This window comes from Protobothrops mucrosquamatus, unplaced genomic scaffold, assembly GCF_001527695.2.
Source record: "Protobothrops mucrosquamatus isolate PMUCROS unplaced genomic scaffold, P.Mucros_1.0 scaffold167, whole genome shotgun sequence".
NCBI lineage: Eukaryota > Metazoa > Chordata > Lepidosauria > Squamata > Viperidae > Protobothrops > Protobothrops mucrosquamatus.
The window spans coordinates 482659-509028 of NW_015386529.1; the positions used below are offsets into that span (position 1 = coordinate 482659).

Genomic DNA, 26370 nt, shown 5'->3' on the forward strand with positions numbered 1-26370 from the left:
TAATAATAATAATAATAATAATAATAATAATAATAATAATAATAATAATAATAATAATAATATAAAATATTAAAAATAAATGAATTATTTTCAGATATTTTACAGTATATCTTCCAGATATGTTCTTTTCTATGATATACTAGAAGGTAAGATTCTAAGAATAGCATAATTTTAATCATTGCCATAATTTCATAATTATTTTATTTATCAAATTACATTACATTAGAAGGCAAGTTTTTTTTAATTACCTTTAGGAAATGTACTGGAACTTATCAAATGGGAGCTTCTATTTTAAACAGAATTTATTGCATATCATTGAATAATTGCATTGCACTTTTCCAATAAAAGAAATAAATGGAAGATGAACCTACCCAAGAAAACATAGTTATACATACACTTTAGAATTATTTAATCATTAGAATTCATTTGTTCCTTGAATATAGATCCAATTTCTTCAGATTTAGCGGAGGTTCATATTGTTTAGATCATTTATTATCAGTATTAGCATCTATAATATATACCCCATATGCATAACTTATTTTTCCTCTTACATTTGTGGGATGGAGAGCAGAAATTCCATGGGAAATAGATGATAGTTAGATAGATGATAGATGGTAGATGATAGTTAGTTAGATAGATGATAGATAGATAGATAGATAGATAGATAGATAGATATTATAACTGATTTTTTTCATATAATATAGCCAATTCCTTCCATTGAAAAACTGTCATTTTTGTACTATACATTTGATCCTAGGTACATATAATTTATTAAATCTTATGCTGATACATAGACAACTGGAGGCTTAAAAATGTGAGACATACTTGTTGAGCATGCTGAAGATATGCTCTTACTCTTTTACCATATATAGAAAGAGATTGGAGAAAAAATTACTCTGAATTAAGTTTTAGTTTCTAGATTGATAAAGAATTAGAAAGTTGGAATCATCATTTTCCTGACAGTTAGAACAATTAACCAGTGGAACAACCTGCCTCCAGAAGCGCTGAATGCTCCAACACTGGAAGTTTTTAAGAAGAGACTGGACAGCCATTTGTCTGAAATGGTATAGGGTTTCCTGCCTGAGCAGGGGGTTGGACTAGATGACCTCCAAGATCCCTTCCAACTAATAATAATAATAATAATAATAATAATAATAATAATAATAATAATAATAATAATAATAATAATAATAATAATAATAATTTATTATTATTATTATTATTAGTGCCTACTGTATGTGTGTATATGTGTTTATTAAGATAGTCACAAACATCCGGCATTAAAATCTGTTGTAAAATTGATGGAGACATTGGTTCAGGAGCTTCAAAAAGTTGTCAAACATCATTGAATCAGTGATTTTGCATATGGGTTTCATGCTAAAATTATGTCTTTTAAAAATAATTAAATTCAATTAAATTGAATTTTAAATAAAGTAAGTTATTTTGGTAGTGTTAAAATGTGATTCTAGGACTGTGTAAATATTGGTACTTTTTGTTTGCTTCAGAATTAGTAAAGACTAATAATGTCAGGTGTGTCTACAATGATTTTCAAAGAAATTGCAATACACATTGTTGAAAGAAAAATCTTCATCAGGGTTCAGTCCAAGCTGGGAATAAACAAAATGGAGACTGCGTTAGAAAGAAGGTTCTTGTTTATTTAGGTGCCAGAAACTTCAGTGACAGCAGCATGTTTCTGGGGTGGCTGACCACATGGAGCTGAGAGTGGTGGGTTTTATACCTTCTTGGACTTTTGTATTTGGAGTTGTTCCTGTTCCTGTGGCATAAACTTTGACCTGAGGTTCAGTGTGCCCTTTTTGTATTTTGATGGTGGTGGGTTAATCCTCTAAAGGTCATGTCTTTAGACTTTGGGTGGGGGATGTAGATTTTTGAGGGTCTTTGTCTTTCTAATCCCATCAGTTCCAAGCTTCCTGCTCTAGTCTTTCTGAAAGGATTATCAAATCTGCATTTCTACAGAGCTGGTTTCTGCATGGGGCAGAGAGACTTGGGGGGGGGGTGATTTCTGCCTAAGATTTTCTATTATTTCTTTGGCAAAATATATTCTGCTTTTTTTAAATATCCCCCAAACTATTTCCTTCTCTGTGGGGGTGTGCTGTCTTCCTACAACAATTTATATTCAGATTCTGCACTTTTAAAAGAAATCTTTAACAACTGTTAGTTTTGTTAGATCGATATCCTGGAGAGCTTGATTTCAGCTTGCTTGCAAATAGTACAGAAATTCTGTTTTTCAGATCATAAGAAAAGCAACAAGAGCAAGTATTGACATTATTATTTGCAAATAGTACAACTTTTTTCTTTGTTAATCGTTAAAGTGTATTATGTGTAGCCACTTCTTATGTATTGTTGTAAAAATCTATAAATCACTTTGTAACAATAATCTGAAAACACATTGCTATCTTTGTATGGTATACACGACAAACAATAGTAAAAATACAAATTATAGTTCTACACATGTGCTATAACTGGTAAGTATAAGGACAGAGGAATAGAGAAGTGATTTATTTTTTTAACCAACTGAAGAGAAAGTTAAGGATTTGGAGAATTCCATTACAACCTCTAGCATCATTAAATTATGTTATGTGAACTGGAATTTTTACCAATTGTGTTCTGTTTAAAGTCAGTCTGAAGCTTATTAAAATGAAGATTGTCGTCTTTCTCTTCATACTTGTCCTTTTCCTACACATTACATGGCTATAGCATTTCAATTAATTTTTGTACCCCCTACCCCATCCTGCCCTTTGTACCTCCTGATCTGATGACAGTTTCTGTACAAGTCACAATGTTTTGTGACTATTTATTTCTGAAAAATGTTCTTTCCATTGTCAAGCGGTGAGTTTTAGTCACCAACTTTTTATTTTTGTCCTTTAACATTCTCATTGCATGTGTGTGTGTGTGTGTTTTAAATGTTAAAGGACAAAAATAATGTGTGTGTGTGTGTTTGTGTACAGGTTTTATTATGGTCTTGGTTGTAAACATGGATGCATTGACACACCTGCCCAATTCTTTTTTTTAATTGTTCTTTTATAAATATTCCTCCTTGTGTACTAAAAACATTGCTGTGTTGGTCAAACATAAGTCTGTTCTGTTTGTCTTTTTTCTAAAATTATATGTAATCATGAAAAACGATGTGAGTACTTAAAACAGGGGCTATGTGATTCAGAGTGTCAGTTTCAGTCCATTTCTGAAAAAAAGTATATGAATACGAGTGTTTTCATGCTGACCCATTAGGAAATTACTACAGATAATAATAATAAATCAATTTACAATGCTGACTTCAGGTTATTTAAAGGACAGAAAACAAAGGGTACTATGACCCCACTTACAGTATAAATCCTGATGACATTCTTCCAATGTATTTTTTAACAAATTAAATTGTATGCTATATGATCATTTCAATAAAATATCTAAAATTTCATCCGGAACTATAAACATAAATTTTATTACTAAGATTTGCCATCCTTTTGTATATTTTAATAATGCTAAAGGATGTATAAAAGCTGGAATTTTTCCCATTTGTTTCAATTTTCATTTATATAGAGAGAATGAATTTATTAACAATAATCTATAAGTAAAGAGTCAGATATGATAATTACTAAAGATTTATTAAATTATGATGAATATTTTCTAGAAGAAGATCCTTTTGGAGGAATGGGATTATTTTTGTTCCCTGCAACTAGATGGGGAATCCAACCCAAAATTACCACAATTCTTATTGTGGTGAGCTTTAATACCCTTTAACAGACTTGTGATTGTAAGCAATATGATTCTTGTAATTATAGTCCTTTCAGTAATTCAAAGTGATAACTTCTATTTTCATTGTAGAAAAAAATTGCTTCATATTCAAGCTAGATCACCTGAAATATTCACTATTATCATCCCCAATAATTTTCATTATCATTGTAAGACATTATTTTATTTATCAAACCAATCTTACAAACACAAACAAGTGACTCTAGAAAGTGTATAACAAATAATAGAATTCCATATATATACATATATATTTCTTTATAACTCTAAAAAAAATTATTCTATAATAAAGAGCAGGCTAGAAGATGCTCCCTTTTCAACATCTTTCTAGCCTACTCTTTATTATGGAATACATAATTTTATTCAGCAAGATATTGATCATAAGGCTATTAAAAGGGACAATATTATATGCTACAGAATATTGAATAGTTCTGCAACTTTGCATTCATTAGTTCCAAAAACAGAGATATGGATAGGAATGTTCCCTGAGCCAAAAGACAAACGTTACTTTTTCAAAAAACATTAGAAACTTTCCCTGTAATTCCATAAATAGGAACAAATCAGGCTAGCTGCTGAATTTTATTTTCTTACCTCCTCTTCCATTCTTGAGGGAAGTTAGTAGTTTAGGAAGCATAATATAGTCTGTGACATGCGTCCATTTTGCCCACTGCTAAGCATCACCTCATTATCTGAAGAAAAGGTTATAATTTCTCATGCTCAAATATGCTGAATAGATAAGTGTCATATGCAGTAGCTATTCAGAAAAACTGACAAAAATATCTGGCTTTTTTTTTTTTAACTACAGGAAGTTACTAAATCCGTGCAGCCTCTTTTACTCGGAAGAATAATTGCTTCTTATGATCCTTCTAATTCACTCGAACGATCAATAGCTTACTATTTAGCCATAGGACTCTGTCTTCTCTTCGTTGTACGAATGTTGCTTCTCCACCCAGCAATATTTGGCCTTCATCACCTTGGAATGCAAATAAGGATAGCCATGTTTAGCTTAATTTATAAAAAGGTATGTTTCCTATTTTGGTTAAATGAAATTCAAGGGTAATTAAACTGCATAGGAGATTGATAATAACACACTGTGGCCTCACGTTGCTACAGTAATGAAAGCATACTGTGGCAAGAAGTATTTCTTTTTTGATGATCTACACTTAGTTTATTGTGCAATATCAGCAGAGGATGTCTTAATATTTAGCTTTGAAACCAGCAGTAACAGAGAAAATGGGAGTAAAAATATGAGTTGCTATATAAGCTATATGACCATCATCCAACTTCCTAGTTGTGAATAGAATGAAGTCATCACAGAGCAATAAGGACTAATTTTGCCTCATCAAGTAAAGAATCAGAATATGCTAGGAAAGAAGGTAGCTAATGAGCAAAGAATGACAAAATTAATTTACCATTACATATAAACTATCCTATTGCACAACCCTAAAACAAAAAACCCTGTATTTGTGTAATAAAGTGTGAAAAGAATCTGAAATTGAAATAAAACAGCATCTCCAATCTAATTATTGCATCTACTATAAACTTATTTATTATAAAATCTACCTATCCCTTTTCCATTCAGGCTCCTTAAATGGATGCACAATAAATAATAATACATTTACATTTGCAAGCACAAAATATAAATTTCAATAATTTGGAAATAAAAAACTGGCCTCAGTATACTCTCCAATACATAACTGGAAAGTATGGTTTAAAAAGAAGATGAATTTTGGTTTAGAATAAAGTGCAAATCAGAGTTAATCACTTCAGATGCAATTTCTTGCATGGTTCTTGCAAACTGAAGAGGGAATCAGAGTGAACAAGTAGGGGTAGGATATTTGTGAGTCTGGCACTTTAACTGTACTTCAAAGATATTTAACTCTTTTTTTAAAGAACAAGTCCCAATGAAATAGCTTTTACTTCATCCCCAGATTATAAGGCCACCTAACTTTAACTGATATGATGCTCAAAAGTTGTTTTCAATTTCTTCCTGGCAAGAGCTTCATGCTATTCATGATTTGTAGTTCTTAGGTGGTGATTGGTAATGGCACAATCAGGGTCTATTGAAATTTTTTTATAGAGTAAACCCTACTGAATATTGTGAGTATTTATGAGTAATCATGTTGTAGATGAAATAAAGTGTGTTTGCAATAAAACATAAAAAATATATTACAGTGTTAGCGTCCACTGACATTGTTTTTATTTCTGTTTGTGCTATTATATTATATGCAATTGGTTGATAAACTTCTTCTTTTGTTCTGTTTTACAGATTTTAAAACTGTCAAGCAGAGTCCTAGATAACATAAGTACTGGACAACTTGTTAGCCTCCTTTCAAACAATCTGAACAAATTTGATGAAGTATGTTGGTAATCATGTGTTTATTATATTTCTTTGAAGGAGAAGGAATTGATTCCAATCCATTATAATGTGCTTTACACTACTAGAATTAAAGTAAATTCAATGCTGTGGATATATTTGCTAGTGAATAGTCCTAAGCGCAGGGCTTTTTTTTGTCATAGAATGCCCAGAACGGAGTTCTGGCACCTTTTTTGGATGGAACCTTGTAGGGTAGGCAAGGCGGGTTGTATGATGTGTGTGAGTTCCGACACCTTTTTTTTTTTTTTTTTTTTTTTTACAAAAAAAGCACTGCCTAAGAGAATTATAAAAAGCAGAACAAAACAACAATAAAAAAATAAAAATAAAAATATTTTAAAAATGCTATTATGTATGGTAACAACATCGCCCTTGCTTGAATTTTTGGATCCAAGTTATCCAAATGGTATTACATTATTCTTTGCTATTTGAAGTGGCTTCTTAAGCTATTAATAAACTCTGAGAATAGGATACTGTATATACTGTAATACTAAATCCATAACATTTATCTCTTTTGGATATATCTATATATCCACCGTGATGTTTTTAGGGACAAAATAGGCATTGCAACTGTGGTCCCATTATTCTGATTAAATATGAGAAAATGGGTTAAAAGATCAGTGGCACAGTGGAAGACACTACTACTGGTAATAGACAGAGAGAGGTTAATATCAAGAGAGGAATCTTTTAAGGATATGGCCACTATCTCCACTAATTTTCGCCGTTGCACTGACTCCTCTGTCAACAATACTGAACAGGTCGTGGCTATCAAACATCAAAAACATCTGCCAGCCTATTCCACTGCTTTTACATGGGTGATCAGAAGCTGCATGGCAAAACACCATCTGAAATGGAATAGCTGCTCAACACTGCTGAATATACAGCCAATATATTTCAGTGGAGTTTGGATTGGACAAACACGCTACTCTTACCAGCTTTCATGTTGCTTTCTAAGTATAGTTTCCTTGTGCTTTCATTGTGATTTTTTTTCTTTCAGGGTCTGGCCTTGGCTCATTTTGTATGGATTGCACCTTTACAAGTTATGCTGCTGATGGGGCTTCTTTGGGAGATGTTGCAGGCATCAGCATTTTGTGGGCTTGCATTCTTGATTCTTGTTGTCTTTTTTCAAGCCTGGCTAGGACGAATGATGATGAAATACAGGTGACAAAGCAGTTATGGGTAGTTTTCTCAACTAATGGTAGTCCTCAAACTTACCTGAATTTCAGCCACTTAGCATGGCAACCCTGATAATCCCTGTTACCATCTTTAACTGAATTCTACTAGTTAACTGAGGACCCATTGTAATCTAACACATTCCAAGTTTAGTCCCTCCCAGCCCCGAGCCTTAGTTTTAATAAGATAAAGGACCTCTTTCCCTGCAGTTCTGCCCAACTGCCTCTCCCCCCTCCATTTCTGCCCTTTTGGCCACCCTGCATCCTGCCTTGTACGCAGGCAAGCAACCCTCTTTTGACTCTGGGGCCACGAGAAGCCCTTGATCTGTAGCATGGCACAAAGATGCAGCAACTCCAGGAAGCTCCAGCTGCACCAGCAGCATGGTGCAAAGCTCAGCCACCCCACCCTGCACTCTGATGCCCCTGTCATCTTGCACTTTGCTGCCACAGCTGGCTTTCGCTGTCTTCTAGCTCTCGCTGCTACTGAGACATGCCTCACCCAGGCCCTTCATGAATCAGTTGCTGGCTACATCAGACCATCTCTCCCAGGTCTCCTGAGGATCCCTGTGTGTAACCTTGCAAAGAAAGCCTCACACAGCCAGAAGATGCCTCATGAAAGGCCATGCCATGTATACTTGGTCAGCAATGGGAGAAAGAGGATTGTAAAAGTTCAGCAAGGGCAACAGAGACTGCAGCATGCAGGCTGCCAAAAGGGCATAGATGGGGGGAGATAGGGGAGTAGGGAGATTTGAAGTACTGAAGCAGTCATAAGTGTTAGCAGGCTACCAAGTGCCTGAATTTTGATCACGTGACCACATGGATGCTGCAATGCTCATAACTTTAAGGATTTAATCCCTTGGTTCAGCATCACTGTAACTTTGAACTGTTGCTGAATAAATGCCGTAATAAGGTTGTACAGAGCTTCTTAAATAAAGAAGCCATAAAACTACCTTCAAGACGGAGCAGAAAAATATAGGCAGAAGTCATATAGCTTATGGTTGTGGGCAAACCATGCGTAGTTGGTGGCCATACTGATAAGGGAAGAATCATCTTAGAGTTTCTTCACCAGCTGAGCATTTTGTCCTATTGTATCAGCCTGACCAAGAATATTTGGAACATTAACTCTGTTTCATGGGCAACACATTATCTATATTACACATAACCTATATGTAATTTATATACGTATAATTAAGGAATAATATCAAACAAGTGGCCCTATCTTGACATGAGACAGTATATCTTCCTTTGCCTTGATTTCAGTAGCTATGCTTTGAGAAGCTGGAAGTGGTTGAAATAAAGAACAAAATTTAGTTAAATGGGCAACTCTTTGATTCCTAAGAACTATACTTAACCTTTTGTGGGGCAAAAAGACTTAATCCCATAAAGGAAGTGTTATGGCACAGGTAGGAAGAACAGAAGTAACAATAGTTGACAATTCCCCCCTCCCCCATCTTACAAAAAAATAAAGCTAGGCCTACTTTAGGGCTTACACTATTCTTTACATTGCTTTTTCAAGTTCCAAATGGCAAGCAGCATGAGTGATTGCCTGTAGGGCTGCGCTATAAGAAACTTCCCCTTATGTACAACAAAACTTATATTTGTACTACTCTTATTTGCTATTTCCACATGGAGTTCAATATACTCCTAAATGTTTATTGTTACATGTTCAGAAAAAAGTTTCATAGACTCAATGGAAATTTATTCTAGGGCAGTGGGGCAGTTTATATACATACATACATACATACACACACACACACACACACACACACACACACACACACACTGTGCTAGTGTTTTTACATATATACATAATGCTACTGTTCTCAAATAAATGATTGATTTTCAGCTTTGTATTTTGCATTGAGTTTTACATAATGGCACATCTATACAGTGCAGCTTTCTAAAAGTATTGAAGAATCATTTGAACAGTATCATAAGACATTTTAAGTATTTTAGGAACTTGTTACCAGAATGACAAAAAAAGTACAATCTTCTGTACACTTCTGGTTTATGGCATGAATAGAACTTTATTGATAGAATATTGAGTTGCAGTGCTTACCAGATTTTCAGTATGATGAGTATTAAATATAGAACATAATTATCTACAGAGATCAGCGAGCTGGAAAGATCAACGAAAGACTTGTAATTACCGCAGAAATGATAGATAATATACAATCAGTGAAGGCTTATTGTTGGGAAGATGAAATGGAAAATATGGTTGAAAGTCTGCGACAGTAAGTATTTATATTTGTCCATCTTACATGCATGGCATATATGTTGCGTAACCCAACAATGAGATAAAAGTTTAGTTTGTAAGATAATAATTGTCATTTTATCCTGGTTTTAATAAAACTGTTGAGTCATGCTGATCCAAACAACTATTTTTACCTGCTGTGCTGTGCTGTCTTTGTCTATGTTATATGAATAAGATCTTTGTAAAAATCATTTTCCCCAGGAATCATACCTGGTTCTTATATTTTTATCTGGAAATCAACCATATAATAAAAATCATCTTTCAATAGGTCATTTAGATCAGCATCCCCAACCTTTGCAGTTTGGTGGCCTGGCTGGAGTGGGGGGAGAGGGGAACCAGAGTGTGTGAATGGCAAGCTGTTTTTTTTTTAACTTGACAGGATTTTTATTTTTAAAAGGAGATCAAATGTCAATGAAGCAGAAAATAATCATTTGTTCATATTCCTGTCTAATTCTACCTCTGTGCTGAAATATTTAGACAAACAATAAAAGTCCATATTTGTGAATAGGAATTTTTCTCAGTCTTTGTATCTGGGACTAGATTACTTGCTGTTTAGAATTATTTTATGAGTCATTTCCATAAATATTATATGATTATATTTTCCTTAATAAATAATTTATTATTTGTTTGGCAGAAAATGGTAATAATAATAATGATAATAGAGTTGGAAGGGAGCTTGGAGGTCTTCTAGTCCAACCCCCTGCTCAGGCAGGAAACCCTATACCATTTCAAACAAATGGTTGTCCAGTCTTGTATAAACCTCCAGTGTTGGAGCATTCACAACTTCTGGAGGCAGGTTGTTCCACTGATTAATTGTTCTAACTGTCAGGAAATTTCTCCTTAGTTCTAGGTTGCTTCTCTCCTTAATTAGTTTCCATCCATTGCTTCTTGTCCTGCCTTCAGGTGCTTATTGTAGAACTGGGTGTGCCATTATATTCTGTTTTTTAAAAAGAAAACTTGGAGACTTAGTGTCTGGTACACAGTGTACGAATTATAAATAATAACTGCAGTTCAAATTTAGTAGGAACTATACTTCTTTAGAAAATAGAAAGAATGCCAAAATTACAACTAGCTCATATAAATCTTCTAAGGTAAAAGAAATTCAATCTAATTTGAAGATCCTGTATACCTTGAAAGTGAAAGAAATGAAAGGAAGTCAGAATAGAAATAGAAAAGTATTGGCAGTGAGGTTCTAATTGATATTTCTCAAAAATATTTTAATAGATTTATACATTTATACATTGTCGGTATTAAATTGCTTTTTTTTAAAAAAAAAGAAAAGTAATACCCATTTCTGATTTTCATTCATTAAAATGCCAGTCTCTTGTTTCAGATTTATGTTGTATTTAACTTTCTCATTTACTTTTTCCAAATTGTCCATGAATTTATACCTTAACTGTTTCACCTGTTAATCAGATGATTATTTCAATACTAAAGATGTTTATTGGAAGAGTGTCCAACTGATTTTTCATGTAATACTAGAAAAGTATAAAATTTCTGACAAGGAACTAATTAAACCGTGGTGGCACAGTGGTTAGAATGCAGTATTGCAGGCTAACTCTGTTCACATTGCCAGGAGTTTGATTGCTTTGATCCTGATTGACTCAAGGTTGACTTAGCCTCCTTCCATCCTTCTGAGCTTGGTACAATGAGGACCAAGATTGGTGGGGGCAATAAGCTAAATCTGTAAACCACTTAGAGAGTGCTGTAAAGCACTGTGAAGGAGCATATACAGTAAGTCAAAGTGCTATTGCTATTTACAGTAACAATAATACCACATTTACATGACTTATTTCTCTCCATTGAAACCCAATAAAAATCATTTAATTATACCTGGTTTATGCATAATCTTGAGGCAAAGAATTCCCCACTCCTATCTTATCATATTCCAAATATCAACAGTGAATTTGATTTGTTATCTTTGGTCAGATATTTAGTTCTGCATTTTTTCCTCCTAAAACTCTTCATAGCCTGCTTTAGTGTTTGACTACTCATATCAACTCCAAGGCTACTAAAATCTCTGGGGAAAGAGCTTTTCTTCTCAATTCAACCTTGATGATGCATGTTCTTTGAATAATTAACTTCCTATTGCTACAGCATTCTGCTGGAGTGAAGGGTGCTTTAAAACAAAATCTACTGCTTTTTCTTTATTATCTCACTGTACATATTTCTGTCTGGACTTATGTTAATAAGGAGCTTTATTGTTTCCTGAACTGTTGCACATAAGCCCTTGCATTCTAACGACTCAATGGGCAGACATTTACTGTACTTTCGTTCTCCAGTTAATGTGTATTTCAAGACTCCTCTTTATAGAAGTAATGCAAGGAGATAATTTCTCAAAATGCTTGAATTATTTTATTTGGCAGTATTTAGTTTGAAATCTTTAGATCTTTTTGAAAGCCATGTTTAGAGATAAAGTGAAATAAATTGTAAGACACACAAAAGGGAAGTTGCTTTCATTGTTCTTGTTTCTTTCATAGTGTATGTTTATCACTCTTCCTTAGCACAGACGTACCCATATTTACATAGAGAAAAGAATTATTCTGGCCCTACCCATACATTCTTTGACTTACTGTATATAGTTTTATGAAATCCCTAGCATTTTGACAGCAAAAGAGATGCAGTAACAAATATAATATGTCATAACTTGCCAACTAGATCTAATGATGGTTTCAATGTAATTTCAAGTTGTAGAACTTCACTTTGCCTTAGAAGGTACAGTGTTGTTGTAGCAGTAAGCCCTGTATTTCAGTTAAAATAGTGATTCATGAAAACTATAAGATTGTGGTAAATTCTTTGAATTTAAAATTCCCACCTAGCTCTGAAGCTCACTGGACAATCTTTTTGTCAGTCTCTATTACTCAGTTTAATTGTTATGAATAAAAAGGGTGAACTTAGGTATTGAGAATTGTATGTGCCATCCTGAGGTGAGATGCACATTAAGTAAAATATAATTTGATGAAAGATTGGCAGCTGCATTTTCAACACAGTTCCAATACACATTCCAAACTAGTGTAACTTTTAAAACTTGCTTATTTGCATTCATAATTGTTTCATATTTTAGAGTTATGCCATTCTAGATGTAGAGTTTCTATTTTTGTATTAGATTTTCAATTTTTGCCTATCATTTTACAGAAGTGAACTGAAGCTGACTCGAAAAGCTGCATATGTGAGATACTTCAATAGTTCAGCTTTCTTCTTCTCTGGTTTTTTTGTGGTATTTTTGGCTGTCCTTCCATATGCACTGAGCCATGGAATTATTCTCAGAAAAATATTTACTACCATATCATACTGCATTGTTCTTCGAATGACAGTCACTAGACAGTTCCCTTGGGCAGTGCAGACATGGTATGATTCTCTTGGAGCAATAAACAAGATACAGGTATAGTATCTAAATCTAATTCCATGCAAGGTATAATTTATTCTTTTGTGGTGTCTTATCTTGCCAATTTATGATACAAAATATATTAGGGTATTATTTTACTGATTTTTATTAAATGCTATTTGGGAAACCAGTTTTAATTTAGCAGGCAGAAATTCCACCAGGAGGGTGTTCCAGATGATGTGGGTAGTGATGGAAAAAGCACAGATCTGAGGCTTCATCAGATGACAGTACTGGATTTGGAGAGAGTTGATAGTATATGGCTGGATGGGTAGATGATTGCCAGTGGAGATGTTGTCTTGGATAACTAGGGTTGGAGTGTTGTAGGCAGTGCTTTTTTTCTAAAAAAAAAAAAAAAAAAGGTGCCGGAACTCACACACGTCATACAACCCGCCTTGCCTACCCTACAAGGTTCCATCCAAAAAAGGTGCCGGAACTCCGTTCTGGGCGTTCTATGAGAAAAAAAGTCCTGGTTGTAGGTGACAAATAGCACCTTGAATCATATTCAGAAGCCCATAGGCAACCAATGGATCTCCCAAAGCTGAAGGTCACATAAGTATATCAGGGCACGCCCATTATGATATTGTTTCACAGATGGGTCCTAGAGCCTGCCTACTCCACCAGTTATATCAGAGTAGATATATTACAGGTCTTTTCTGTGGAACTGTGTCATTTAGTGGGAACCAGCCAGCATGTTTATATTTTTCTAGTGCATGCCCTATGGCAGTGATGGCGAACCTTTTAGAGACCGAGTGCCCAAACTGCAACCCAAAACCCACTTATGCATCGTCGAGTGCCGGGTGGGTGTGGCCCATTGGGTGGACGTGTCTGGTAATAGCAGGCTGGGTGGGACTAAAAAGTTCAATCAATCAATTCCAACTTTGCAAGATCTTTTTTTTCCCCCGCGAGAAGTTGAAATTGACTGATTGAACCTTTTTTTTTTTTGCACACAGCGGCAGAGGCCTAAAGCAAAAAGGTTTTATAAAACCCAGCTGAAGGCCTAGGACTGGGGCGATGGTGCGCGTGCCCACAGAGAGGGCTCTGAGTGCCGCCTCTGGCACCCGTGCCATAGGTTCGCCACCACTGCCCTATGGTACAGCCTCATCTCTGGATTCAGATGGCTTCAACCCTGTCGGTCTTCTGGAAAGTCTTGAAGACTAGTTCAAATGCAGAGATCATTATGCTAGTCGAGATCAGTACTTGTGGCCTGTTCTGTGTTTTGAGAGCACTTGGTGGGGAACTTTGGCTGATGTTAAATTCTCTGTTATTTCATTTAATTAATAGTGTGATATTTTATGCATGTGTTTTGTTAACTGCCCAGAGTTATTTCATTAAGTTAGGCAGCCATATAAATTTGTTAAGGAAAAAATATATATTGCTGCCTATGCTGCCCCTTTCCATTCCAATGATAGCTTCTTTATAGAAAGAGCAGAAAAGATATAGTGGTTCATTGAGTCTGCCCTTTGAGTTTTTAATTTTTTTTAATTTTTGTCACACGATAGGCATGTGTTTATCTCAAGAGTGTTTAAACTCAGATGATTGACTCACCGCCTCTGCTAGAAGTTGGTTCCAAGCCTCCACTACTCTTTCTGTGATAAAACTTTCTAACATTACTTTTGAACTTCCCACCTGTCAGTTGAAGTTATTCATTTTTGCTTAATATTAAAAATGCTGCCTTCTAAAGCCTTATTCATACCCTTAATATATTTAAAGATTTCAATCATGTCCCCCCTTTCCCTTGTTCTTCAAGGGTAGCCCCAAGTAGAGCACATTACAATAGTCCAACTATTGTCATAGGAAGCGACAATGGCATAGATTGGGTTAATAGAGGTGATTTTGACTGGTTCATATTTTTGACTTAAGAAGTAATAAGAATCCAAATATAATAAGGATGTCTTTTTTCAATATTAAAATATATTGCTTGACATTTTCCCACCATATCATGTCACAGCTTTCAATATACATTTTCATTGGAATAGACAGGCTATTTATAGTCATTCATTTCCATCTTTTAATTAACATTATTTGGTATGAGAACAGGGAAATAAAAAGGACCATTTAATGTCCAAAGTTAAGTATATTGTATTACATTTGTCTTTAAAACTCTCACAATTAAATTTACAGGATTTTTTGCAAAAAGAAGAATACAAAACACTGGAATATAATTTAACAACCACAGGCCTTGAACTGGATAAAGTAACAGCTTTTTGGGATGAGGTAATACTACAATTTGATTATTGTTGCATGACACCATACCACAATCTAGGAAGGCTGACTGTACTCACAGAGTAGCTTTACCCTTAAAATATGGCAACATTTAATGGCTTTGGCAATGATATAAAAATGGACAGATTAGTAGGTAGTAGCAGTTGGAGCTACTTCAGCTAGTTCATTATTACTAAAATAAAATGATTTGTATTCTGACAATGCTAATAAGTAGCATTTTTGATATTATATATGCAAACCTCTCCATGTCAGGGTATAAGATGAATACTTCCCTTATGATTATTGTATGTTCATAACTAACAAAATAAATCCATGGCTGTAGCTTCTTTAGCTGATGTTGCACTGGTTCTTCCCAAGAACCTCAGATGTCATAAAATATTGGCATTGTATTATTTTTATTATTGTTGTTATTAGTCAGTCTTGTGTTATATTCCTTATAATACCTTTGAGTACAGTAATATATCCAATTAACTATGTCTATGCAATATTTTCATCAAAAGAAGAGTCAGTTTGATGTAGTGGTTAAGGCTCTGGCTTACAAACCAGAAGGCCGTGAATTCTATTTCTATTTCCCATGAAAGTCAGCTGGGAAACTTTGGACAAGCCTCTCTCTCTCACACCCCCATAATTGTGGGGAAAATAGGGGGAGGAAGGAGTATTATGTATCTTTGCTGTCTTGAGTTACTTATAATGTAACAAATGTGAGATAAAATCTAACAAATAAATAACATTGATTTATGGAAAAGATTAATAAAATTTCTTTTAATTCACAATTTACATCAAATCATAATTCTGGATAATGCTGGAAAGGGAAATTTGATCAACCTTGATCATAATTAAAAAGTATGCTGCAAAATTGCTTAATTGCCAATAATGTGTTTGTAGAGGGAGAAGGTTCTGTCCTAGATCAAAAAGTAATTGAGCTTATAGCATGTTTTTTTAAACACACACACACACACACACACATATATATATATAAAACACATGGTACAGTCTCACTGTAAACTAACAACTAATTCAGATATGCTAGATATTTTGAAAATAACAAAAACAAATGAAATAATTTTAATGGGGTAAATATCTAAGAAAAATTCTAGAATGTCAGAGTGCTGAATTGTCACTCAGCCAAACCCACCTATAATAACAATATTGTTACTGTGGTGAAAATAGGAGGTGGCAACATTATGTATGACAAATGTCTAAAATATAAGGTTAGATATAAAGAAAGAAGCCTACATTACTCTTTGGTATTTTGGTATTACAATATGAAGGATCATCTTTCTTTCTTTCTTTCTTTCTTTTCTTTCAGGGAAGTGGCGAGATCTTTACAAAAACAAAACAGGAGAACGGTAATAATAAGATACCATCAACAAATGGTGGTCTCTTCTTCACTAATTTCACTCTTCATTTTACTCCTGTCCTTAAGGACATCAACTTCAAGATTGAAAAGGGACAATTGCTTGCTGTTGCTGGATCTACTGGAGCAGGCAAGGTAAAAAAAAAAAAAGCCTGATTGCTAAAATATAAACATGTTAATTCATACACACAGACACTAAGGTAGGCTGAAGTTAAAACACAAATATTGTTCTGCCTATAATAACATGAGCTCTGTATCTCTGAGTATTGCAATGTGCCATTCATTTCCTCTGCAACTGGTAATCAATATAGTTGAGGAGGTCCCCAACATTTGAAATATTTTTTAAATGAAAAAAATGAAACTGTAACAAAATAAAAGTTGTGATTTTTTCCCCAAAAAACAATGAAGAGAACCTAAAACTTAAGGCATTTCCAATCTATTGATGCTTAAGGAATGATACTCTTGACTCTTTGAAAAGTATAATGTTTTTTAACTCTTATTGTGCTCAATAGTTTTTCATACTGGGCCTGACTTCATATTTATTTCCATGCTAAGAATGTCAAAAGTGGTAAATTCTGCAAAGAACTATACAAATCAGACTCTATGTCCTCGAATAACTCATAAAATTGTTTAAAGCTATTTTTTTATTTTGGTGCTTGCATTTGCTTTTGACATGTATTCTCAATTGTTGATATATGCTGATTGCTAGTAGATTATTATTTCCAATTAAAGTAGGTTCTTGGCATTTGATTTTGGAATATGTATTCCATAGCTTTCTGAAGATTTTTCAAACTAGTATTGAAATAAAATGCTGAAATAAATATCAAGAAATGCAAGATCAGCACAGATTATTTATATAATGAATTAAAAATTAATAAATTATATTTTCAAAAAGGCACAGGTAGGCCCCAGATTTAGAGCTTACAGACAGTTTCACATTTCTTTTGCCTTTTAAAGTTGAAGTATTGCAATTAAGATGCTAATGTCTAGATGCTTTTTCCTGAGTTTTTAATAATTGTATATTTTGAGCTGTGCTAGAATTAAGCAGATTTGTAAACATTTCTCCTATATTGCTTTAAAGATTAAATCTGATTTTGGTATGTCCCATTAGTCTAAAAATAGCAGAATAAGAACAGTCAAGTTTTGTAGAACTCGATATATATATGTTGTACAGACCTAATAAACAAATATTAATTATTGCTAACATTCTCAATAACAGACTTCTCTTCTAATGCTGATCATGGGAGAGTTGGAACCTTTAGAAGGTAAAATTAAACACAGTGGAAGAATTTCCTTTTGCCCTCAAGTGTCATGGATCATGCCTGGAACAATTAAAGAAAACATAATATTTGGTGTTTCTTACGATGAATACCGATATAAGAGTGTCATCAAAGCCTGTCAGTTAGAAGAGGTTAGTCTTCAATTGTCTGTATTTTCTTAATAATTATAAAAAAGTTACTTGAAGACAAAAAGATAATTAAAATTAATTGTAGCACATTATAGGAAATACTGTGTAAATTTTAAATAATTAAAACATTTTTATAGTTCAGGATAAGGTTATATGAATCCCATACATGTACCATTTATTTCATTGTTGTAGCTCTACATCTATTTTGTTGAATAAAGTCAGTTTTATTTCCTATGCTGATCTTATACGTAAATGGAGTGGTGTGTATCAAGCTCATAGACCAATCTACACTCAGAAGTAGACTAAACATTTCTAAATAAAGAAAAGAATATTTCTAAATAACAATGGACTTAAAGTTACATTTTTTTAAAAAAAATACCCCATTTTGAAAAATATGAAGAAGTTATATTTAAGTATGGCTAATCAAAGTATGATCTGAAAGAAATAGTATGAATAAATACTATTCTGAGCTATTACATGCTCTTCTACAAGACGAGAATAAGCATACTTGAAGAAGAATTAGTTGTTTATATTTTGTAGTATACTAAAATATTACTGTTCCATGGATAAACCTTATTATCAGGCACTCTGTTTTGTGATCCAGCTACCAAAAGTGGTAAGTAAACCACATCACAAAGTCAAATCATGCCACTTGATTGCTGAATCTGGTTAGCAAAGAAAAATATTTAAGAGCTTCAATATATTAAATCAAAGGTTCAAAGACAGAGCCTGATTTATGTATGACTACAATCCTAATTGTAGGAGCAGATGGCAGTCATGGCTAGAAGGGCTTCTGAGCAACTGCAGATTGTGCATCAGTTATACCCTTTCCTGGACTAACAATCCTGCTCACAAATCAACCATGTCTTAGTCACCTCCTATCTACACTCTACATGGAGCTGGCCTTGAAAAGTATCTGGAAACTTCAGTTGGTTCAAAATGTGGTGGCTCACATTTTGTGAAAGTCTAGATTTGCACATCTGTCACCACTCCTGGAGGAGCTACATTGGCTGCTGATTTGCTTCTGGGTCCGGTTCAAGATGCTGGCTTTAAAGCCCTACATGGCTTGAGGCCAGGTTATTTGAAGAACCATCTTTTTATAGTTATATCTATCTGACCCACCAGAGTGCAGAGGCAGGATATGTTTCAGGTCTCCTCTCTTAAGGAGCTCAGTCTGGTGGGATCAAGAAGGGTCTTCTTCTCTGTGGTAGAAAAAGTGGCCCCCATTTTGACACCTTTCAAAAGGCCCTGAAAACATGGTTTTGACAATGAGACGGGGGATCCCATGATAATATGGAGTCAATCATGGGGGTTTAATTGTTGTGCCAGGAGGGGTGGGTTTTATGTCTATAAGGTGTCTAGAGTCACTATATGTGAGTTGGCCAACCATATAAATTTAATAAACAAACAAACAAATCATTTAAAGTGCTGTACAATTTGAACATCTTATAGTTCTGATGTCATCTAATAATCCACATAAAGCCATGCATACAGAAAGTCAGGTTAGCTGCTGTATATGTATATTAGGAACTGGAAATACCAGTTTAAAAAAAGAGTACAATGTGATATCCAGCACTAGCCCATCTCTGCTTTTCTGCTCATGTATTACACTTGCAGGATAATCCGTACTGTCGTATCTGAATGTGTTCTGGAAATAAATCTGTTTTCGCATGTCATTCATATTATATATTGTCAAGTGAGAAGTCAAGTAATTTCTCTTCCGTTCATGCCTCGGTTATTTGATATCTTGGATTAAGACATTTGTTCATTGAAAGGTTTTTCACTTTTGACTGGTGTGCAATCTGTTCCTGATAAATTTATCATCAAATTTCTCTTGAGCAATTACAGGAGATGTCTCAGGTATTTTATCAAATGCAATTATTCACTTATGAAAGCAGAAGAAAATAGTTTACATAACTTTCTAGGTCTGAGATATCAGGAGAAATGTTCATTCTGTAATGTGGAATGAATGCATATTTGAGAGGGTGGAGTACTTTATTTATTGTTTTTGATCTTGTGTGTAAAAAGTCTTGGTATAGGTTTCAGTACAAAAATAATTTCAGTTAGAATCGGGAATACTTAAAGGTGTGTGCTGTTTAACTTTGAATCACCTTATTATTTTGTGAAACTGGTTTTATTTTGAATAAGAGGTGCCTTCTCTTTGCTAACTCATCTTAAAGTGTTTCTGGAACTAGAAAAAAGCAAGGGCAATACGATAAACATTTAAATCTTGGGGCTTAAATTAATGTAGGTTCTAATGAGAATATAATAAACAGTCTATCCAAATATTCCAAGTGGGATTAATTTTGGTTAACATGTAGGCAGAAAACAGAATGACAGGTACCCATCCAAGATGAATGGAATGGAATAAAATGGAATGGAATGGAATGGAACATAGTAGAATGGAGTGGAGTGGAATGGAGTGGAGTAGAGTAGAGTAGAGTAGAGTAGGTAGATGAATAGAATAGAATAGAATAGAATAGAATAGAATAGAATAGAATAGAATAGAATAGAATAGATTTTTTTCTAACTCACAATCAATACAGTTGGCTTACTTCTAAGTTACCCCTCTATGGCTGAACTGTTAATTTATCAATTAAATCCAAGAAATATAGGCAGTTTTCATATAAAGGATTTTCATAACCAGCAGTACATATTTCTATTCTAATGCAGATATTTAATGAAAACAAATGACAGCTGTGTTCACTATGAATATGAATTGTTAAAAATACATCTCTGACCAGTAAACAAGGGTTAATACTCACACTGGGCTAACTGAAGTTTTACAGCAATTGCAAACTTTTGAGTTTTGCACAGAAAAAGTTTTGAATAACTTGTAAAATTACACATTTTCAAATGGTTAGGAACTTATCTTGTGGATTTGCGATTTTGCTGTTATATATTTAAAAGTTTCTTGAATATAAATTGTTTTTAATAACTCAAACTAGATTACAAAATAGCCTAAGCTGTGTTTAAATTGCTGAGAGAAAATATGCTGAAAAATTGTTTTGTCATGAACTCAGTCCCTGCAAATCCCCTCTTTCCGTCTCTTTAATTTGCTTTATTTATGCCTTCCTATTTTTCCCATAGCCAATTTAGGGCACATGGCCCGGAAGCCCTAGATCCTAATATTAATCTATAGACTGTTAATATTTTAAAACCTCTTTCTTTATTCCTTGGCTAGAATTTTCATACTATCTTTCCCTTTATTTTGCTTGTTTTTCATGTTTGCTTTGTAGCTTTTAGACTGTTTTACAGTTTACAGTATTTATTTACCAATCACATTTATATCCCAGTTCAATCCTGAAGGATGTATCTGTTAGCTTCAGATATCATTTAATAAAATATATTGATTGGTTAGTAATTGTAGTTTGATTTTTTTGACTTAATGGATGCATAAGTCTACTTAATAACCTACAATATTTGATCCCAATAGAATTGTCACAATGGGACATCCCAGATGTTTAGGATATTTTCTGTTTATTTTAAGATTTATTTTTGATAAACATGAAAACACTAATATAAGACAAAAATCTATGCACAGTGTGAATATATTAATCCATTCAAAGGAAATGTATAAAATAATTTCAGGTCTATCAAGACTACTTGTTCTTAAGACTTAATGTTACCTTTATGTTAAGGACAACATCCCCTCAATTATTTGTAATGTAATGGTAGGAATGGGTCTATATCTCCATCATGTTCCTACAAGCATCTCAAGGCTTTTAGTTGGCCATTGTAAGAAACAAAATTCTGAATTAAGATATGTTTTTTATGGTACAGGAAGGCTGTTACAATCTTAGTTGTGTGAGCAACCATACTTTTGGGTAATCCAGAATGTACATTATTTTTGTAAAGTAATTATACTATTACAGGCAAATATTTTAGATGACAAAATGCCATAACAAATTGTTTAACTGAATAACATTGTCTTGTTAGTATACCATAGTCTTAAATTGCAGTTCTGTGAAATAAAATTTATGGCTGTAATTTATGTTATGCAAGAGTGTCAGTGTTAAGATCAACACTAAAGTCATATTGAAACTTTCACTTACACACCTTTGGTAAATATATTGTGGTTTGGGAATCTTTAGCAGTTAATAAACAACAATGTTTAACTGTGTACTGAGTGAGTCTTTAGGTATTGAAATTCAGGTGCTGATTTTTTTCATTGTGCAGATTATAGAAATCAGATATGGGAATGTGGAAAGAAAGAATTATAGTAACTGTTGGCTTGTTTTACTGAAAATGAAAGTGCTTAGATTAGGTCAGTTATAGTCAGGCTTATGCAGTTTATCAATATCTACTTATTGCATTTATAGCTTATCTGAGAACTCAAGGTGGTTTATACCCTGACTTTTGCAGTATAGCTCGCTTGCTTGCTCGCTCTATCTATCTATCTATCTATCTATCTATCTATCTATCTATCTATCTATCTATCTATCTATCTATCTATCTATCTATCTATCTATCTATCTATCTATCGCAGACATGTCAAACTTGCGACATCACGTGACATTGCGCAACGTATCGGGACAGTTTTGCCATTGCTGGCAATGGGGTGGGCACGGCTTCCGCATGACACGTCCGGCCCATGGGCCAGCAGTTTGACACCCCTGATCTACAGTATCTATCAATTTCTTGTTTGACAGATTTGATTAATTGATTATGGACTAGTAAGCTGGTGTTAACTTTTAGTTATCATATATATTCAATATCATATATTCAATATCATATATTCAATATCATATATTCAATATCATATATTCAATATCATATAAATTCAATTAAAATTCAATTAAATAAATAAATATAGACCAGGATGATCTGTCCCTAACCTGGCCTTTCAGATTTTCTGATAATTCAGGTGTCACTGCTGTAATTGAATCAGTGGTGGGATTCAAATATGTGAACAACCAGTTCTCTGTGTGGATGCCCCTTCCAGAAGTACATTCTGGGCCTGGGCAACAAAAAATTAGCTACTGGTTCTGCCGAAGTGGTGCGAACTGGCTGAATCCCACCACTGAATTGAGTCCATCTATCTTGCTCCTCCTATCTTACAGGAGTGGGTTATGATTGCCTTCTCCTACACAGTATGAAACAATGCCTTTGTTGTTATCATTAAAATGATCACCCAGCTTTAGTATCTTCTTGTATCATTTCTGCCTCCTATAAGTTCCTGCTTGTTTTAGCTGGGCAACTGAGATAAACTTCATTCCTTGGATGACTCTGCTGGAAATATATTGCCATATAGTCTCACTGTTCTTCATTCATGCCTTCTGGAACAGTCCTAATATCACCACTGCCATCACCCCACAAGTCACACATACTGTCACTATGAGGCAGTATAGCAGAACTTCAGAGGGAATACATTTCTAGAGTTTAATTAAAACCAGTCTCTTAAGAAAAAAGCCTGTTCTTAAAGAACCTCATGTGAAATTACTGACTTAATCACTAAATGAAAATTAAATGTTATCAATGTAATGCTAGCCAGAAAACAAGAAGAATTCAGGAAATATCACAAATCAGTAGAAAGTGTAATTAAAGGGAAAGTCATTCATCCTATGTCATTAGATCCAGAGTAGAAGTCCAAGACTTCTTAAAAGGCAGGTTCTGACTCATCAATCCCTTGGGATTCCATGAAAGTATCAAACAGGATGTGCCTAGGGGTGATTCATTAGCTATTATAAACCAGCATATTGCCAAGAATATCAAGCAAGCATCAAATGAAGCCTACTTAATAAACTAAGCATTGTGGGGGAAGAGACTGTTTAGAAATTGTTGAATTACAGGAAAACAGTTTAAAAACAAGTTATAATGAAAGGAAGAAATTAGCAGGTCCTAGATGGTTCCATAAATAGGGCTAGAGTATTATCCTATTCAAAAAAGTTCAAGGGTCAAATACCATGTTGAGCCCCATTAGCTAAATTTTGAATACAAGTGATTTATTAACAGCTAATGCAAATATGAAGTGATGTAAATGTTGACAAATAAAATAAATAACAATGAATTCACTGTACTGATAATGTTCAGATTTACAATTGCTAACTAAATAATGTTTTGTTGTTATGGCACATCCAAGGATGCTGCCATCCAGTTTGTGTATCTATAAACAAAACAAATTTTATGCTATAAGTTATTAGAAAAAAGTTTGAACATAAATTTTCCTGTAATGATTGCCTTACAATTACCATTATTTCATTAGTAGCCATAGGTCATTTAGCCTATTATGACCTATATTAACTTGAAACATGTGTATAATAATTTAAAAATGAGTTACTTCTTTTTATTTTGATCTTCCACACTTTTTATTTGTTGTTTGTCTATGACATTTTATTAAGATCTATGAGTTTTACTCTTAGGTATTTTATCATTATTATAATCATTGACTCTTGGTCACTCATGTGAAAAAAATATTTCCAAAAGAAGAGAATATATGTAGCTCAGGACTGAACTGTGAAGTGCTTGGTGTTTTCCGAGCTTGGTTGTTGTTTGCAAATGTTTCATTATCCAAGTAGGTAATACCATTACTGTGACTGAGTGTGGGGTTTGTACAGTAGCTTACTCTGTCAGATAAACAAAATATTTATCTTCTTAGCCTAAAACAAGAGCATTGTTATGAAAACTTATTATTAATTATCATATTTTTGACTTAAGATGCTGTATATTGAAAAGTAATGATGATCTGAAAATGAAAAATTAACATCTTTATACAATATTTCAACAGGATATTTCAAAGTTTCCAGAGAAAGATGACACAGTTTTAGGAGAAGGTGGGATAACTCTCAGTGGAGGTCAACGAGCCAGAATTTCTTTAGCTAGGTGAATAGAAATAATGATATGTTGTTTTTAATAAATAGAATTAAATTTCACTCGTTCTTAAAGAGAAGTAACCTTACATACATGTTAAATATTTTGATTTCTAAAGTCAGAATATTGTACCATTTAGTTTAATGGAACTTACTTGTGATGAATGGATATATAAGATTAAAATCTAATATTGCATAATTCCTGTATTTTAAAATGTTATAACTGCCAATTACTGCATTTTGCCTATCATTTCTTATTTAATTTAATGAAAGAATTTGCTTTGGCTTAATATGTTTTATCACATATAACAATAATGTAAGATTGTAATAAAATCAAAATAATTAATCAAAGCATATATTTTAATGAAAGCTAACTAAATTTCTTTGTCATCTATTTAGAGCAGTGTATAAAGATGCTGATTTGTATCTCTTGGATTCTCCTTTTGGTTATTTAGACATGTTAACAGAGAAAGAAATATTTGAAAGGTAGGATATGTTTTATATATTTGGTTAACTACTAGATAAAATAATATTGTACAATGAGATAGCAAATAATTTATGAAGAACAGTGTTGGCATTCAGTAAAAACATCTAATAGAGAACATCAGTTTCTGAAATTTGTATTTATTAAATTATTTTAGAGCCTATAAATAAAAGCAAACAACTGCTGCAGTTTTAATAAATTCTTATACTCATTTCCACTTCATTATTCCAATCTGAAGATTAATGTTTTATAGTAATATGTACACATTAATAATTCCACTAAGCATGGTAACATTTTCTGCTTGTTGAACTTCTTTTGTAATTTAGCATTATCAGGTTTATAATGGAATTTAAGTGATCACCATCCTTTACAAATGCTTGTGTAACTGGGCCTGAACAAGATAATTGAAGATCTGTTAATCCTCCTTATAAACCTACTGGTATATGATGGCATTTTTGTTCATCACTTACAAACATAAGAACCAATAGCAGATTAAAAACCCATTTGGAGTACTCTTTTATCTTGAGGAGCCAGAATAGAAAAGGAAATACAATAGAGCTATAAAAGCCTTACCCTCGCAGCCAGCTTGACCCATGTCTAGAACAGGCCAGCAATCATTGTTGGAGAGCAAGAATGGATATCATTATCCTAAGTTCACTTTCCACCCATCATGAATGTGATTACCAGGTTCATTTTCTTGTTCTTTTTGAAAGTGGTGTTTTCCTGCTTCTGTCAACTCAGTGTTTCCAGTGTGCCTGCTGCACTTCTAAGCCAGTCATGTACTTTGATTGGTTTCTTTTCAGATGTAAGAATATTCCCTTCATGCTATTTTCCCGGCTTTTCCTGAGTAAAGCCTGCTGCAGCTTCTGTTACTGTATGTCTTTTTCACCAATATAATATTGTAAAACTTTCCTGACATTTTCTCCTATTTTTTCCTTCCTTCCTTCCTTCCTTCCTTCCTTCCTTCCTTCCTTCCTTCCTTCCTTCCTTCCTTCCTTCCTTCCTTCCACCCCTCCTTCCCTCCCTCCCCATTGGTGCAGTGCTTCTTCATTTTTCTAATCACTTGAGGTCTGCAGAAGACTATATTCAGGAAAAATCAGAAAAATGCAATATTTTTTTATTCATTCATTTAGTTAATT

General features: G+C 33.7%; 1 protein-coding gene across 1 annotated transcript in view; it reads left to right on the forward strand.

Annotated features, from left to right (window-relative positions):
- The window catches only part of CFTR (CF transmembrane conductance regulator), a 103692-nt gene that overhangs the window by 21485 nt on the left and 55837 nt on the right, over nucleotides 1-26370 (forward strand). Inside the window, exons 5-14 of the mRNA XM_015813550.1 lie at nucleotides 4571-4786; nucleotides 6035-6124; nucleotides 7137-7300; nucleotides 9420-9545; nucleotides 12701-12947; nucleotides 15072-15164; nucleotides 16483-16665; nucleotides 17750-17941; nucleotides 24666-24760; nucleotides 25147-25233. Of these exons, the coding sequence (XP_015669036.1) occupies nucleotides 4571-4786; nucleotides 6035-6124; nucleotides 7137-7300; nucleotides 9420-9545; nucleotides 12701-12947; nucleotides 15072-15164; nucleotides 16483-16665; nucleotides 17750-17941; nucleotides 24666-24760; nucleotides 25147-25233 (1493 nt within the window). The remainder of the gene's footprint in view (nucleotides 1-4570; nucleotides 4787-6034; nucleotides 6125-7136; nucleotides 7301-9419; nucleotides 9546-12700; nucleotides 12948-15071; nucleotides 15165-16482; nucleotides 16666-17749; nucleotides 17942-24665; nucleotides 24761-25146; nucleotides 25234-26370) is intronic.